Genomic DNA, 18,254 nt, shown 5'->3' on the forward strand with positions numbered 1-18,254 from the left:
CCAATTTTCTCACTGTTTAGAAAATAGTCCATGCCTGTATTCTTTTTTCCAAAGTGCAAAACCTCACATTTACTCACATTGAATTTCATCAGCCATTTCCTGGACCACTCTTCTAAACTGTCTAAATCTTTCTGCAGCTTCCCCACCTCCTCAGTACTACCTGCCTGTCCACCTATCTTCGTATCATTGGCAAACTTCGTCGGAATGCCCCCAGTCCCTTCATCCAAATCATTAATATATAAGGTGAACAGCTGTGGCCCCAACACTGAACTCTGCGGGACACCACTCGTCACCGGTTGCCATTCCGAAAAAGAGCCTTTTATCCCAACTCTCTGCCTCCTATCAGACAGCCAATCCTCAATCCAAGCCAGTAGCTCACCTCGAACACCATCAGCCCTCACCTTGCTCAGCAGCCTCCCATGAGGCACTGTATCAAAGGCCTTTTGGAAGTCTAGACAGATAACATCTACTGGGTTTCCCTGGTTTAACATACTTGTTACTGCTTCAAAGAATTCTAACAGGTTTGTCAGGCACGACCTCCCCTTACTAAAACCATGCTGACTTGTTTTAATTTGACCCTGCACTTCCAGGAATTTAGAAATCTCATCCTTGACAATGGATTCTAGAATTTTACCAACTACTGAGGTTAGGCTAATCGGCCTATAATTTTCCATCTTAGCAGTAGAAAGAAAGCACAGAATTCAGAGTGCCCTGCTCCTAGCCTCATTCCGTACCTGTGGCAGAGACGTGGCTCCAAGACTGGACTATTTATCTAATGCAGGACCCAACAGGAAGCAAGTCAATCTCAAGGGGCTGCCAAAGAATAACAGTTGCTTAACAGCACTGTTGATGATACTTTTCATCATTTTCCTGATGATTGAGAATGGACTAATGAGGCAGTAATTGGCCTTGTTGGATTTGTCCTGCCTCTTGTCAGCATAACTGGATAATTTTCCACATTTTCATACAAATACCACTGTTGCAAGTGACCTGGAACAGCTTAGAGAGAGGTGCAACAATTTCTGGAGCAAAAGTCTTCTATACTATTGCTGGAATATTGTCAGAGCACAAAGCTTTGCAGTATGTAACTCCAACCATTTCTTGATACCACATTGAGTGAATTGACTGAGCTGAACACTGCCATCTGTAATGCTGGGGACCTCTAGAAGAGGATCACCACTCGGCACTTCCAGCTGACGATTGTTATGAACACTTCAGCTTTATCCTTTACACTGATTGGCAGGGTTCACTCATCATTGAGGATGGAGATAGATGTGGTGTCTATTCCTCTAGTATATAGTTGAATTGTCCACCATCATTCATGGCAGGACGTGGCAGGACTAAAAAGCTTAGATCTGATCCATTAGTTCTGTCACTTGGGCTTATACTGTTTAACATGCAAGTAATACTGTTTTGCAGCTTCACCAGGTTAAACTTCATTTTTATGTGTTATGTTTAGGTACTGCTTGTGGCATGCCCTCCTGCACTATATATTGGACCAGGGCACTCCCCTGACTTGATGGTAATAGCAGAGCGGAGGGAAATGCTGGGCCATGGAGCTGCAGATTATGTTGGGAAATGATTCTGCTGCAGATGGCCCTCAGTGCCATCAAGGAGACCCAGTCTTGAAACGCTCTATCTTTTTCCCATTTAGCTCTGAGATAGTGCCATTCAACACACTATAAGGTTTCCTTAATGTGAAGGCAAGACTTTGTCTCCACAAGGACTGTCCAGTGGCAATGCTTACTGCCATATATCATGAGCAGACGCATCTGCAGCTAGCAGACTGAGAAGGATGACACCAAATACGTCCTCCACTTTTGTGGGTGCCCTCGTCACATGCTGCAGACCCAATCTAGCAGCAGTATCTATTAGGACTCAACCAGTTTGATCTGCAGTACTTCTGCCGAGACACTTTCGGTGGTGGACATTTAAATCCAACCTCGTCACCCTGTGTACACTCTGCACATTTGCCACTCTCAGTGCATCCTCCAAGCACTGTTCAACGTGCAGGAGCACTAATTCATCAGCTAAGGGAGGACAGTACATAAATCAATGGGAGGTTTCCCTGTTCTTATTTGATCTGATGTCCTGAGAATTCATAATGTCTAGAGTTGAAATTGATGACTTTTCAGAAGGAAGGGCCAGGATTTTAATGCAGTAACAGCAATGGAACAACAATATATTTCCAAATCAGCAAGTTGTGTGGCTTGAAGAAGGACATTTAGGTGGTGGTATTTCCATGCATCTTCTACGCTTGTCCTTTTAGCTGGCAGCAGTCATGGGCTTTAAGAGTGCTGTTAAAGAAGACTTGGTGCAAAACCAATGCATTTTGATCATGGACACACCGACGTCACTATGTGTCATCGGTGACTGGAATGAATGCTGGAGATGATGGTTAAACCATCTATCAAGCACACTGCTTTATCCTGGATGGTGTCAAGATTTTTGAGTGTTGTTAGAGCTGCACTTTTTCTGGCAAGTGAAAAATTATCCATCACATTCCTGACTTTGCTTTGTGGATGGCAGACAAGCAGTGGCCAAACAGGAGGCAAGTTCCTCATCTCAGAAATTCCTAGCCACTGACCTGCTTTCTCGGTCACAGTAATTATATGGCTGATCCTGTACTATTTCTGATCATTGGTAACCGCAACCCTGCTACCACCCACCCCTACCACCATGATGTTGATCATGGGGGTTTCAATTATTGCCACTACATGGCAAGGACCAATGGCTAGATTGTCAGATGTTGGAGAAGGTCATTGCCAGGAACTTGTGTCAGACCAAGCTAAGGAGTTAGATATAAACTGATTTTGGGTTCACCTCTGGTGATAGAGAGTCCGGGTTAGCCATGGCAAAATTTATATAAAAATAGGGTCTGCAAGCACATTGCCTTTTATCCTAGGTTTTCCTCCCAAGCCCATATATCGAGCAGTCTGTGTGTGCACGTATTCATGTATGTATGGGTGTGTGCCACCCCACCTCACTTGGAATCTCTCTCCCTCTCACACAACACAGGAGGCACCAAAATTGTTAAAGTGTACAGTAATAGTTTTGAAAGGTCACACCATTCTATATGATGAATCCAATGGGAATTGGATGCAGAAAGGCAAAACATCCTAGAATATTGTGAAATAAAGTTTTATACCTTCCGGTGTTAGTAACAATGTCTAATCTACTGAAAGTAACTTGTACCTTACTGTTATCATCCAATAAACTACATCTTATTTGGGGTTCTGGAAGGACAGCTGTTCTGACGATGCCACCTTCCACAGGGGAGCCTCAGAACATCCATCAATTTTCCTCACCCAAGGGATTCCCTGCTACTGTAGTTAGCAGGGCTCTTAGTTTTGTTTGACCAATCTCCTGCACTTCTCCCCTCCCTTCACTCCCACAACAATGATAGGATCCCTTTGATCCTCACTTACCACCCCACCTGCCTCCTCATTCAAAGGATTGTAAACTGCTATTTGTTACCTTCAATGGGATGCCACAACAAGGCACATATTTGCCTCCCTTGTCAGCATTTCGCAGGGATTGTTCCCTCCAGGACACTCTGATACAATCCTCTTCCATTCCTAACAGCTTCTCAAAATACCACAATGCCACTCCAAGCAAGTGCAGAGGGAATAATACCTGCCTGTTTACTTTCTCCTTCCTCACCAACCAGGGCCCCAGACATAACTTTCAGGTGAAGCAACAATTTACCTGTACTTTATTCAATCTATTCTATTGTATATGCTATTCACAATATGGTCTCCTCGACAGCAGGGAGATGAAATGCAGGCTGTGTGACTGCAAACACCTGCGTTCTGTCCACAAAAATGATCTCAAGCGTTCATCTGCCTGCCTCTTCAATACACCACCATGTTCCCATGCCAACACTCCTGTTGCAGGTCTGCTGCTGTATTCCAATGAGCGTCAGCACAATCTCGAAGAACTCATCTGATTTCCCATGTGGAGATTCTGCAACTTCAATAACTTTAGAGCCTGAATCCACCTTTTCATGTTCTTTTTACCTTCCCCACCCCAACCAACCCTGTTATGATATGAGAGATAATGGGAACTGCAGATGCTGGAGATTCCAAGATAATAAAATGTGAGGCTGGATGAACACAGCAGGCCAAGCAGCATCTCAGGAGCACAAAAGCTGACGTTTCGGGCCTAGACCGCTTTTAGTACAGTCACTCATTCCTATGCTCTTATAGGCCCGTTATCACATTATATGGGCTGCATTTAATACAGCCTTCTTATTTTCTCACCGTTAGCTCTTCATTATCATTTATTCAGCTTTTCTTCTTTCCTGGTCTGCTATCCATAATCTCCTTGTTTACACACCTTTCATATCTCTGTCTCTTTCTCCGGGATCTATTTCCAACACTCCACTCACCTCACTTCTCTGCTCCCCGCCAACTTTGTCTTCAGCATAAATACCAATTTCTCCTAGCTCCTAAAAATTCTGTTGAAGAGTTACCAGACTCAAAACGTTAACTCTGTTTTCTTCCCACAGATGCTGCCAGACCTGCTGAAACTCTCCAGCAATTTCTGTTTTCGAAACAGAAGAGTCAAGTTCTCCCAACTCCCCAAATTGACAGCCTTAAATTCCTTCGCATCACCTCCACTATCGGCAGGCAACAGCTGCCACCTGTGGGGAAATCCGTCAGAGACACAGAACAGAAGAACAGAGAACAATAGAGCACAGGCCTGCAGCCCTCCAAGCCTGGGCTGCCACATTTTGCCCTTCCATACTAAAAATATCTTCACTTACACGATCCGAGTCCTTCTATTCCTTCCTATTCATATATTTGTCCAGGTGCTTCTTGAATGTTGTTATTGTGTCTGCTTCCCGCCACATCCTCAGGCAGCACATTCCAGGCACTCATCACCCTTTGTGTGAAAAACGTGCCTTGCACATCTGTTTTAAACTTACTCCCTCATACCTTGAACCTGTGTCCCCAAGTAATTGACCCCTCCTCCCTGGGAAAAAGCCTCATACCTTCCACTCTATCCATGCTGTTCACAATCTTATAGACCTCTATTAGGTCACCCTTCAATCTCCCGTGTTCCACTGAAAATGATCCCAGTCTATCCAATCTTTCTTCTAAGCTAAAATCCTCCATACCAGGCAACATCCTAGAGAACCTTTTCTCGACCCTCTCCAAAGCATTCATATCCTTCTGATAGTGTGATGCCCAGAACCGTACCCAATATTCCAAGTGTGAGCCTAATTAAAATTCTGTAAAGTTGCAGCATAACATGTCTATTCTTATACTCAATGTCCCTTCCAATTAAGCTAAGCATGCCATAAGCCATTTTAACTGCCTTATCTACCTGCACTGTCATCTTCAGTGATCTATGGACCTGCACACCCAGATCCTTCTGCATATCAATACGCCTTAGGGTTCTCCTATTCACTGTACAATTTCCACCTGTATTTGACCTTCCAAAATGCATCACCTCACATTTGTCTAGATTAAACTCCATCTGCCACTTTTCTGGCCATGCCTCCAACTGATCTATATCCTGCTATATCCTCTGACAATCTTCCTCACTATCCACAACTCCACCAATCTTTGTATTGTCCACAAAGTTACTAATTAGACCAGCTACTTTTTCTTCCAAATCATTTACGTAGACTGTGAACAGCAGCAGTCCCAGCACTGATTTCTGGAACACCACTAGTCACAGGCTTCTATTCTGAGAAGCATCCTTTTACCACTACCCTCTGTCTCCTAGGAAAAGGCCAGTTCTGTATCCATCTTGCCAGCTCACCTCTGATACCATGTGACTTCACCTTTTGTTGCAGTCTGCCATGAGGGACCTTGTCAAAGGCTTTACTGAAGTTCATGTAGACAACATCAACATCCTCGTCATCTGTTCAGAAGTTATCTTTAAGTTATCTTCTATCTTTAAGTTATCATCTTTATTTTATTCTGTAAATGGCACTTATGTACAAGCAATGGTGCACAATTTTCACAACATTTTATTTTGAATATATGTGACAATATTGTCAATTCTTCAAAAAACGCGAACAAATTAGAGGCATGTACATCCCTGCAGAAAGCCATGCTGTCTATCATTAATAAGTCCATTTGCTTCTAAGCACATTTGGACCTTTTCCCTGAAAATCTTTTCCAATAATTTCCCTCCCACTGACTTGAGACTCGCAGATCTGTTACTTCCAGGACTATCTATGCTACCCTTCTTACAACATTGGGTATTCCCCAGTCCTCTGGGACCTCACCTGTGGCTAAAGAGGATACAAAAATGTTTGTCAATGGCAGAGCCGGGAAAAGGCTGAGGCGAAAGTGAAATGGAGAGGCTGACCTCGAGCAGGACCCCTGCCAGCTGTCATGACTTCATGTGGAAAGTGGGGTGATGGAAACCTGCTCAGAAAGAACAATCACCAAGCTGAGTCTGCACAGCCTACAGCCAGGCCTGAAGAGAGAAATCCGTCCTGGTCAGTGTGGACGAGTTGGATCAAAGGGTCTGTTTCCATTCTCCATGGCAGCAGTCGGCAACCAGAAGCCCATACTCTACAACAGAAGCGGGACTCAGCAATCAGACACATGGAGACTCCTCAGCCAATGACTGCCATTGTGCAGGGAGATACCAGTTACTAGGCGACCCAAGTGCCAATCTTCATCACCAGATGGGCTTCTTTGGATAGTGCTCATACAGATTGGCAGGCTATTCACCCAACGATCCTGCGTAGCCTGGGGCACATGGTCACACGACCCGAGGAAAAGGCGTGGCCATCTTGACTCCGCCCCCTCCACCCCCACGTCCATGTGTCAGACCCCATTCGTGACACAAAGGTGAGAAAAGAAGTGCGTGATTGACGTGTGGGGTAGTCATTTTATTTGGCGATATAATTTGATAAATGTGTTCTTGCCCTAGCTTCATGATATTCTCTTCTTCTGCTGGTTTCTGTACAGGTAGCGATAAGGACTGGCTCCTCAAGTTTGTGAAATATGCAGCTGCCAATCAAAGAGGAGTACATTTTTTCTCCCAATGGATAACTTTTTTTTAAACAGCTTCACAAGCTGACCTGATTGCTCTAAATCCAGCCTATCAACCAGGGGGCTGTGTGGTGCTTGGGTAGCTCAATTGGCTGGATGGTGGCTTTGAGAGGCACTGTATGTGAACACGCTGAGGCTGAGATTACCATGAAGGTTCCTCTTTCTCAGCCTCACTGTAGGCATGGTACCCAGCGTTGAAACCAGCACCACTTGCCTCTTTCTAATGACAGAAGCCCTATGGTCTTCTGGGACTATGGTGACTTGACCCTGCTTTTATCTGAGATAATGTTTTTCTCAAGGAGCTTCCAACAGCACATACTCAAACTTTTCATTGAACAATTAGCCTAAAAATAATCTATTATTGTGGAGATATAATTGCATCAACTGTTTTAAAAAATCAATGAAGTAGAGCCAGAAGGACCAAGAAACCTTGCATTGCCTCGTGGGTATTATGTTGCACAGTCTAGACAAACAACAGCCTGCTACAGTTATACTTACTGAATCAAATCTTGCATACAATGTCCCAGACACCACCATCACCATCCCTGGGTATGTCTTGTCTCTGTTCTCCCTAGACAGATGAATCAACACACCTCCTTGTTGAACAACACTTAGAAGAAACCAGTTTTTAGCCAATTTGATTCACTTAACACAATATGAAGAAATGTTTGGAGACACTGGATACTGCAAAGATTATGGGCCCTGACAACATTCTGGCAACAGTACTGAAGACTTGTGCTCCAGAAGTCACTGCTCGCCTAGCCAAGCTGTTCCAGTATAGTTACAACACTGGTACCTATCTCACATTGTGGAAAATTGCCCAGGTATGACCTTTAGAAAAAAGCAGGACAAACCCATCCCAGCTGATTAACAACTCATCAGAGTATTTTCAACTATCAGTAGTGAATAATGGTGTCATCAACAGCGCTATCAAGCAGCACCTACTTAGTAAAAACCTGCACAATAATGCCCAATTGGGTTTCCAGCAGGGACAGTCAGCTGCTGATCTCATTACAGCCTTGGTTCAAATATGGTCAAAACAGCCAAATTGCAGAGGTGAGGTGAGAGTAACAGCTCGTGACATCAAGGCTGCATTTGACCAATTGTGTTATCAAGGAGTGCTAGCAAAACTGGAATCAATGGTTTTCTTCCAGGTGCTCCGATTTCCTCCAAAAATTGTACATGTCAGGTGGATTGGCTATGCTGAATTGCCCATAGTGTCCAGGGCTAAGTGGATTATCCATGGTAAATGAAGGGTTACTGGGATGGGGTAGGGGGTGTGTCGATGTGGACCCGATAGACTGAATGGCCTGCTTCCACACTGCAGAGATTCTATGATTTCTATGAATAGAAATGTGGGCAAACTCTCCACTGGTTGGAGTCATACCTGGCACATAGGAAAATAGGTGCAGTTTTTGGATATCAGGCATCTCAGCTGTAGGACATCTCTGCAGGAGTTCCTCAGGGTAGTGTGCTAAGTCCAATCTCCTGCAGATGCTTCATCAATGATATTCCCTCCATCATTACGTCTGAAATGGATGTTTGCAGAAGATTGCAAAATATTCAGTACTACTATCAACTCCTGAAGCACTCCATTTTCAATTGCAACAAGATCTGGACAATGTCAAGGCTTGGGTTGACAAGTGGCAAGTAACATTCACATCACACAAATGCCAAGCAGTGACCATCTCCAACAAGAAACAAAAAAAAACGCAATTCCTTGACATTCAATGACATTACCATCACTGAATCCCCAACTATCAATATCTTGAGGTTACCATTGTCCGGAAACTCACCAGGATTTGCCATATACAGTGGGTACAATAGTTTATCCGAGGCTAGGAATACTGCAGCAAGTAACTCGCCTCTTGACTCTCTGAAGCCTGTCCGCCATCTAAAATGTTTTGGAATATATCCACTTGCTTGGATGAATGCAACTCTAACAATACTCAAGGAGCTTGATGCCATCCAGGACAAAGCAGTTTGTTTGATTAGAAACACATCCACAAGCACTCCCCATGCAATTGACACTCAATAGTAGCAGTGTATACGAACTACTAACTACAAGATACAGCAGAAATTGGCCAAAGATCCTTAGACAGAATCATCTAAACTCACAACCATTTCCATCCAAAAAGACAAGGGCAGAAAATGCATGGGAACATCACCAGTTGCAAGTTGCCCTTGAAGCTACTCACCATCCCGATTTGGAAATATAATGTTGTACTTCACTGCCATTAGGTGAAAAACCTAGAATTCCCTCCCTATTGGCATTGTAGATCTACCTATAGAACAAGAAATTACAATGCGTCAAGTAGGCAGCCCACCACCACCTTTACAATGCATTTAGCGACAAGCAATAAATGCTGGCCTGCCAGTAACACCCATATGCCACAAATGAAGAAAAAAAACCTAATGAAGTGAAACAGAAAAAACACAAATGGATGGATAAACTCAGCAGGCCTGGCAGCATCTGTGGAGTAAACACAGAGTTAACATTTTGCCTTCAGTGACCAAAACATAACTTTGTTTTCACTGTTGCTGCCACATCTGTTGAAATTCCTCAACAATTTCCATTTTCTTTGTTTCAGATCTCCACCATCTGCAGTTCTTTGTTTACATTAACTTGTTGAGGTAACTAGATTGGATTGCTCCACGTGGTCAATGAGAAAGGAACAGGGTTTGTCCTATTCTTAAGAATTCTTGAAAAAAATAAAAGTCAGTTGAAATAAATTGGTTCAGGAAAAATATACTTTAAGTTGTTCATGTAGTTCAATAACGTTTACTACCTTAAGTTACCTGTATTTAACATTTTTGCATTCTCTTTGTATAATCCAATGGCAATTACTAAATATTCAGATTTATATATTGTGGAGATTGTACATTTAATAAAGCGTGACTTGATCGATAAATATTCATGAAATTCTTTTCCAGGCTCCAATTTATACCTATTATTGTGAAATTTTCAGTAATGTTCATTAAAGTAATCCAAACATAAATTTTCAGTTTTATATTCAACTTCAAACCAATTGTCAAAATGTATTTTTGAGAAAGTGAAGTGACAGTAAATTTATGTTTTTAAATTCATCGTAGAATCATAATAGTTATAGCACTCTATATAATTATGCATAATATATAACAACAATATATCATAGTACACAGTAGACAGCATGAAATATAAATCTAACTGGCCAATTTTTGTGGTTAATGCTGCAATCCAGTTCATGAGCTGAGGACAACCTTCACTGCATCAGTGTCCTTCATATTATGAGTTTCTGTTGAATGTTGAACAATCTGTTGATAGTGTGTCTTTAAAGCACTTGTCTTCCACCTAAAGGAACAAACAAATATTTATACCAATTTGAACCTCAATGTTCTTAGTATGAAATTCAGCTTTAAGGGATCCCATTTTCTTTTCTCCCTTTCAATACTTGTTTTCTTCAATGCTAAGCATGTTGAAACTGAAAACTCTTGCCCCAGCACAAGACTGAACATTAGCCTGGAGTCCAGAAGTACCTAGTCCTGACCTTGTGTATGAGTTTCTGCTCAGGTTAGAGAGGCACTGATGAGGCAAGTAGAATACAAGCCGTGAAAATTTGGGGGTGGGAGTGGGATGATTGAGGGGAAGTAGACTTAATGATGGAAGTAGGTCCTCTTTGTGAAATACTGCCCAGACTAGGACCCTGGCTTGACACTTGGAAGAACGGAAAATACCTTCTTTAATCAAATGCAGCCTCCTTACATAGCGCAGCAAATTTTGTTGGGATTCAGGAATCCATAACTTTTTTTATGGATTCTATAATTCTGAGAGTGAACAATGTTATACAATAGCTTGTGGCCACTTAAGTTGCTAGTCCTCCCTATCTACTGCGTACCTACCTACCAGTGGCAGACAGATCACAAGACATTACCACCAGCCCTCTTCAGTTTTTCTTGGATCTGTAGTGAAAGTCAAGGGTAGACCTGCTTCTTGGCACTTACACCAGGATCTATTCAGTGCCCTAGCCCCTGCCACATACAACTTTGCAATCCAACAGACTTTCAAGGTATAGTTCCTCTGCCAGCTAACTTCCAATACTTCACTACAGCCATATTCTTCTCCTTGCAAGCTAGATAGAAGACTGGGTCTACTCCACGGCTAGGTCAAAGTATCCATGAATATGTCCAGGCAGCAGGCCAAGGAGAGTATCATAATACCTCACTGTCTGCCTGTGTTCTGCCCTTATGTCAACTCTCAGGTGTTCATTGAGTGGGAGCATGCAGTGTCCACTGGCATTATAGAAGTCTTTACACCTACAATGTGCCACAAAAAGCAGAATAAGCAACTCAGTGGCAATCATTCAATGGATGCACAACAGTGATGTTTGTGGCATTGGCTTCCTGTTCCAGTACAGTGACAGGGGATGCAGTGAGGTCTATATCAATGGTGGGCCTGCAAAGTGATATCTGAAATTTTGAGATTAAGATAAACTGGTCAGCAATTCTTGCCTAAATAGGTTTAAGTCCATAAGTGGAGTGCCATTTCAAATTTGAATTGTAATTACCTTGGTTTTCTTTGTATAGTCTTAATTAAAGCTTAGTCATTAAGTAGCTATATTGCACAATTATTTTCCAGTCACGCATTTCTGTGTTTTTATTTGCAATCTCACAGGATATCAAAGCAAGAAATTTGATTGTTCAAAGCAAGTTACAAACATGAACTTGGACATATGACCCTTACTGGGTCATGGGGACTTCTCAAGTTCCTGAATGGCCTGTCCATTGTTACTTGAATTTCAGGACCAGTTCAAAGTCGAAGTATTAAGATCATTTGCCAGAACTTTTCCAGAGAAATTGGCCTATTTACATTTAATTATGAGCTGAATTAACCCATCTTGACAGTTAAAATGATGAAGTACTCTCTACTTGAAAGGCTTGATGCAGTTGCAAAAGCACTCCAGATGCTCAAGATCACCCAGGACAAAACAATTAAATTGATTGTAACCCCTTCCATTATTGTAACTTTCACACCATTCACCATTTTTGTTGTATCTCATAGCAGAAAGATTTACCATGCACAAGATGCAATTCAACAACTAGGCAGATTATCTTAAAAAGCATCTCTCAAATTGTTTCCTCAGTAGGTCAAGGGCAAACAATCTTATGAAAACAGCAGTGCTCAATAGACACTATTCTGAAATGGATACATTTTGACATTCCTTCATCTTTGCTGGATCAAATCCAGGAATTGCCTCCCTAAAAGCTGTACAGAAGTAGCTTGGTGATAATGGGAACTGCAGATGCTGGAGAATCCAAGATAGTAAAATATGATGCTGGATGAACACAGCAGGCCCAGCAGCATCTCAGGAGCACAAAAGCTGACGTTTCAGGCCTAGACCCTTCATCAGAGACCCTTCATTCACAGAAATAGCTTAACTACACAGACTGTGACAGTTCAAGAAGAGTTCAGTCAGCTAGGGATAGACAACAAATACTAGTCATGAAAACAGCACCCATATTCTTTGAATGATATTTTTTAAGAATGAAAGTAACAATGAGACCTTTAGGATTGCTTTCTTCATCTCTGGACTTGTGGTGAGAAACAATCTTGGAGAGCAATTATTATCCAGACACTGTGATTGTGGACAAGACTGGCATTAACTATGATTTGTATTCCTACATTCAAATAGCTCAGAAACTGTCACTTTTAAATTTCACCAATGCAAAATGACCAGTAGTATAACGTCCTTGGGGGACTACTTGCCTCTATAGATTATGTACCTCAGAACAGAATGGTGGATGAGATAAGGTGGATAAAATGGAGAACAAAGCACACTGACAAACCAACTTAACTACCAGTAAAAAATATAAACAGAAAGCATGTCAGCCTTGAATACATTCAAATGTTGGGCATTAAGTAAATAGTTGAAAAGCAACTTCGCCAGTGCTTTGCGTTATTGATGCAGATATTCCAAGCACCTGAACCCTATTGGAGCATGGGAATCATGAGCCCAATAATCTAAGACCTTAGCCTCAAGTTTTAATATTCAAATCCGCTCACAAGAAAGGTGGTCCAATTGCAAGATCCTGTCCCAAGTCATTATGCCTGGCAAAGAGGTGCTAATCACTTAAAATCAGTTCTGCTGACCAGTTGTTTGTATGTTTGACAGAAGACTCATGAGGCAGCTCTGACCTGTCAGGAAACTCCCAGGACAAAGGAAACAGTTTTGAAATATGTCAAAACATCCCTGAAGAGGTCAAACACCCCACCAACTCATGGGAGTACTTGGCTTGTGATTGCCACACTAGGGACGATTTATGAAGGCACAAACTAAAGAGGCATTGTGGGGAACAGAGAGGAGGGGAAGTTGAGGTATCGGACAACACACAAACCTCCAAAAACCTCTTCCATCTGGCCCATTTAAAATGTGGTATAATGAGATGTTTTGGATATATTCTGCCTATCCATTTCAATTGATTGGGATACTCTGAAATCAAGAGTGAAGGCACCAGAAAACAAGCATGTGCAGGAGGACGTCTTAGATATTTCACTTGAGAATTGCATGTGGGAACTTACAATGTATGGTGTGAATAAAAGAGTGTTAGAATAAATTGACCATGTTTGCTTAGATATAGGAAGCAATCTGACTCAGGGACGATATATGTGCAGTGACCTATAGCCAAGCAATTATCTTAATTTGCAGGAAGCAACATTCACTTGAAATACAAGATAACTGCCCTGCAGGTGACAGGCTCAGCAAATTACTTAGCGGAAATCAGTCATCTCAAAACCCATGGAATCACAGTAGCAACATCTTTGATCCCAAGGGATTATTATTCAACAATTATCAGTACCCACAGAATTGATCATGGGCATTGGATTGAGCCAGGTCTGAATATCACAATGCTCATGCAAGTGTAATTTTATTTACCGTCTAATGTTCTCTGCATCCTCGATGGTATCTGGTAAAGGCACTCCCTTTGTTTCAGGTAAGAGTAACACTAGGACACCAGCAAACAAACCAGTCACCCCTGAGAATGAATTGACAGAGACTCAAAAGAGGAAAAATGTAAACAAAGCAATGGATATCAAACATAAAGTTTAAAAAATGTAGAAAAATTGGTTTAAATCAATTTTTCTTCCAAAATATTCAGAAAAAGAGAAGCAGAGTTTTAGAGGAAAAGGTACAAATATATAAGTAATGATGGATCCTTTGTTCCATGCAGCCTATGCAATGTACCGACATATGTGCAGCACTTTAAGCATTATAAGATAGACACTCCCCACCCCAAATGAAACATTAGCTCAGATCTTCCATGAACCTGTAATCATCATTATGTTACTGCTGCCCCCAAACTTTTCACTATCTCATTATGCTTTGCATTCTAACCCAGGTCTTCTGAGCCTGGCTTCTTCAGAAACACAGAAAGCAGCGTACATAAAGAACTCCTTTATGGTGCCAGTGCCTGACTGGAAACACCCTCTTCTTACAACACTAGCTGCCGCATGGTAAGTTCAAGAATCCCGTGTGAATGTTAGTGAATGGATAGGTTGGTGAGATGATATCTGGGTAGGGTGGTGTGGGTAAATGGACTGCAGGTATTTGGGTGAAGGGGGGATTCTCAGGGTGGGTAGTCCCGGGTTGTGCAGGCTTTTGTCAGGTAATCATTGATGGGATAGTGTTGGGGGGAGTAGGGTTGGGGGGGAAGCTCAGAGTTCAGGTGTTATTTGGTTTAGGTCAGATTTCAAAATCATCTGAAAGGGGTCGGTGCGAGTGATAGCCTGGGTGGCTGGAAAGTCAGTTGGTTAGTAAGTTATAAATTTGACTAAGGCTTTATTGTCCCTAACACTTCCAGGTAACGACCCAGATAAGAACTGTCCGAAGTCTCCAAATTTAATTTAGAAATTTTTGTAGAGGGGCCTGGGGATTGGGTGTATTACCCATCAGAAGTTCAAACATCCTGGTAATTCCCAATGATGTCAGTGCATTGCCATCCTGACACACAGCTTGAATTTTACATCCAGTCTTGGACTGTGGCAGACACGTGGACAGCCTACGAGTCAAAACAACCCTGTTTGTGTTTAGTTCACTAGATGAGAAAAATAGAGGCGAAGAAAAGAAGCATTGAGAAAACCCCAAAAGAGAATTAATTTGAGATTTGTCACATATATAAGGGTACACCTTTCACATAATGGAATGATTGCCTGTGACAAAAGCTTAAACTAAGCTCAATATACTCACCAAAAACTACAAGAGGCATTTCAATCCAGATAGCAGCCAACCTATACACGATGAAAGGGGAAACAACTCCTCCGATGTCACATAGCACTCCACACGCAGCAACAGCAAAGTTCCTGATAGAGAATATTATGGTTTATATCCTCTAGCGTATGAGGCTCGCATGTTCACATTTCCAAAATCATGACAGAAATATAATTTGCTTTGTTACCTGATTATCTGTGTGAATTTTGGACCTATTTTGCTGTAACCATGATATGACTCCATACTGAGAGGAGCCAATCAAAACAATCGCAAATGTTGAAAATCTGAATCAAACAAAAACAGAAAATGCTGGGGAGACTCAGCAATTTCCAGTTTTGTTTATACTAGAAAGTTTCCTTTCTCAAATATTTCTTGATCTTGTGGGATCAAATCTGCTTTCCTGCTCCAGTAATAGTCTATGAAACTGGTTGGAAATTCATTAAGCTCTGTTTAAATGACAGGAGGCTCCCAGGAAATTGAGACTGGGGTTCTAGCATTGAACAAATACCTAAGAGAGTGATGATGTGAGACTTCGCAAAGCACATTATTAGGCTTCTGCATGTTTAAAGCTGAGGGAGGATCTATTCATTAAATCTCTTCAGCTGGCAAAATGATAACTCTAAATAAAACATTGACCCAGATGACAGACTGAGCAATAACTCAGACCCCAGGGTGAGCATCAACACAGACCCCAGAGTGAGCACTGATTCAGACCACAGATCAAGCATCAACTCGGTTCCCAGAGCATTGATTCAGATCTTGGACTGATGTTGACCCGAGACTGACATCGACATGGACCCTAGACTGACACCGGCTCAAACCCCAGATTGATCATTCACCTGGACTCTGGACTGTCATGAGTTTGCACCCTAGGTCTGAGGTAAAAATATTAATTTGAGTACTCAGACACAGAAATTTTATGAGTTAATCAGAAATTGAATTCTAATTATCACATTAGAAATGTTACTTTTGACAAAATTTGAAGACAGTTTATGTCTGACTGAACAAATAATGACGGGAACATTTCCAAGTAATAGAATCATTGACCCCAGTGTTTATGAGGAAGCAGTGGGATAGCAGCATTCGGGGTTAGTAGTAGATGGGATGCCTAATAATACAGGGAAAGGAAAAGTGGAAGTATTTGTAGCAGTCAAAAGAAGATTCATTTTACTGGTAGTTAGGTTGTGGTTGGGGAAGTCGTCTGATGAAAACCTGGGCTAATGTCCTTTGCAGTTTAGAAGAATGAGACATGATTTTATTGAGGCTTACAAGTTCTTGAAGTGACTTAGCAGAGTGAATGCCAAAAAAATGTTTCCCTCTGTAATAGCACCTAACAGATGTCATTCTACATGAATCTGATCAACGTGGATTATGGCAAGATGGAGTCATTAGAGGCAAACAAAATGGAGACAGGCCCTTCCATCCAATATGTCCATGCTGACCAGGTTTCCCCAAACTAAACTAGTCCCATTTGCCTACATTTAGCCCATATCACTCTAAACATTACTTTCCATGTACCTGTCCGCATGTTTTTTAAATGCTGTAACTGTACCTACATCTGTCATCTCCCTCTATGTAAAAAGTTGCCCCTCAGGTCCTTTTTAAGTCCTCCGCCTGTCAATTTAAACATATGTTTTGAACTCCCTACCCTAGGGAAAAGACCTTGGCTATTCACTTTATCTACACCTCTCATAATTTTATAAGCCTTTATGAGATCACCCCTCAACCTCTTACGCTCCAGGGAGAAAAGGTCCCAGCATATCCAGCCTCTCCTCATAACTCAAACACTCCAGTAGCGGTAACATCCTGCTAATTCCGGCCTCTACAGCATTCCTGATTTTAATTGTTCCACATCTGGTGGTCATGCCTTCAACTGCCTAGGCCATAAGCTCTATTCCCTCTCTTCAATGTTTTGCGTCTCTACCCTGATTTTCCATTTTAAGGTACTCCTTAAAACCTATCAATGTGGCTTAGGGTGTTATATTTTGTTTCCTCATGCCTCTGTGAAGTGATTTGAGTTGTTTCATTATGGTAAAGGGGCTAAATAAATATAAATTGACACACAGAAAACAGGGAATGTTAGAAATTCAAAATGGAAACAGAAAATGTTGGTTGCTGAGGTCTGCTAATGTCCATGGGAAGAGAAAAAAATTAGATTTGTGGTAGAATGAGATAAGAAGTCCAATGACATCCATCTCAATGTAAAGATCATCTCACTCCATTTTTTATACTTTGCACAGGTAGTATGGCAAGATTTTTGCGAGGTAGCTATGAGAAGTCAATTGACAGGGATCACCACATGTTATATGACTTCTTAAGGTCACAGCTTCCCTCACTAATACTGTGCCTTGCACCTTATCAAAATCGCTGAACAAGCTAGATGTCAGGCAAACATGAAAAGGAAGCCAAAATGGATTCAGTTCACCATTTATTCTGAATGACCATGTTGCTTGCAACTAAACCAGACCCTAGGGCACATTTAACTGGCACAAAATGCATTCAACCCCACTCCATGGACTTTGAAATCTGGCATCTGCCAACTCATTACAGCCAGCTCTCCCATTGTTTTTTCTTCCCCTGCGCAGATCTTCAACATCCATGCATGACAGTAGCTTCTGAAACCAGAAGTCCATGCTGCAAGCAGCAATGGCATGCCAATCAATGTATGCAAATCCTTGGAGAGGGAAAATTGGTTGTAACCATCCTGGCACTTCTACTTTGCACTGGCAGTGCATTGCAAGGTGCACTAGAAACTAGCATTGAAAGGCTGCAGCTGAGGCACTTTGTGTGCAAGGACAACTTGCAGATTGAATTAGGCCGCATTTTGAAATGCTCACTTTTTTAGCACGTAGTTGCTTAGCGATTTCCTGCATGCTGACAGCATTCGTGCCTTGCCATGCTTGTTGTATTAATTAGCTCAATCACAAAACAAACAGCTTGTCTTGCTGCTGAGCATCCTCAGCTTTGGTGGGGTTGGGCATACAGACCT

General features: G+C 41.9%; 1 protein-coding gene across 3 annotated transcripts in view; it reads right to left on the bottom strand.

Moving 5' to 3' along the window:
• The window catches only part of LOC125455154 (solute carrier family 22 member 2-like), a 55,781-nt gene that overhangs the window by 11,040 nt on the left and 26,487 nt on the right, over nt 1–18,254 (bottom strand). For 2 of the 3 annotated variants that reach the window (XR_009446133.1, XR_009446132.1), the window contains exons 9-11: nt 15,245–15,357; nt 13,934–14,033; nt 9,221–10,353 (exon numbers count right to left, since the gene is read on the bottom strand). Coding sequence is in view for 1 of the 3 variants with exons in the window: in XM_048536828.2 (XP_048392785.1) it covers nt 10,245–10,353; nt 13,934–14,033; nt 15,245–15,357 (322 nt within the window). In the remaining 2 variants the exon portion in view is untranslated. Of the gene's footprint in view, nt 1–5,922; nt 10,354–13,933; nt 14,034–15,244; nt 15,358–18,254 lie in introns of those variants that run through there. The other variant, XM_048536828.2, reaches the window with a different exon arrangement.

The sequence above is a fragment of the Stegostoma tigrinum genome, chromosome 9 (assembly GCF_030684315.1).
Source record: "Stegostoma tigrinum isolate sSteTig4 chromosome 9, sSteTig4.hap1, whole genome shotgun sequence".
Taxonomy (NCBI): Eukaryota; Metazoa; Chordata; class Chondrichthyes; order Orectolobiformes; family Stegostomatidae; genus Stegostoma; species Stegostoma tigrinum.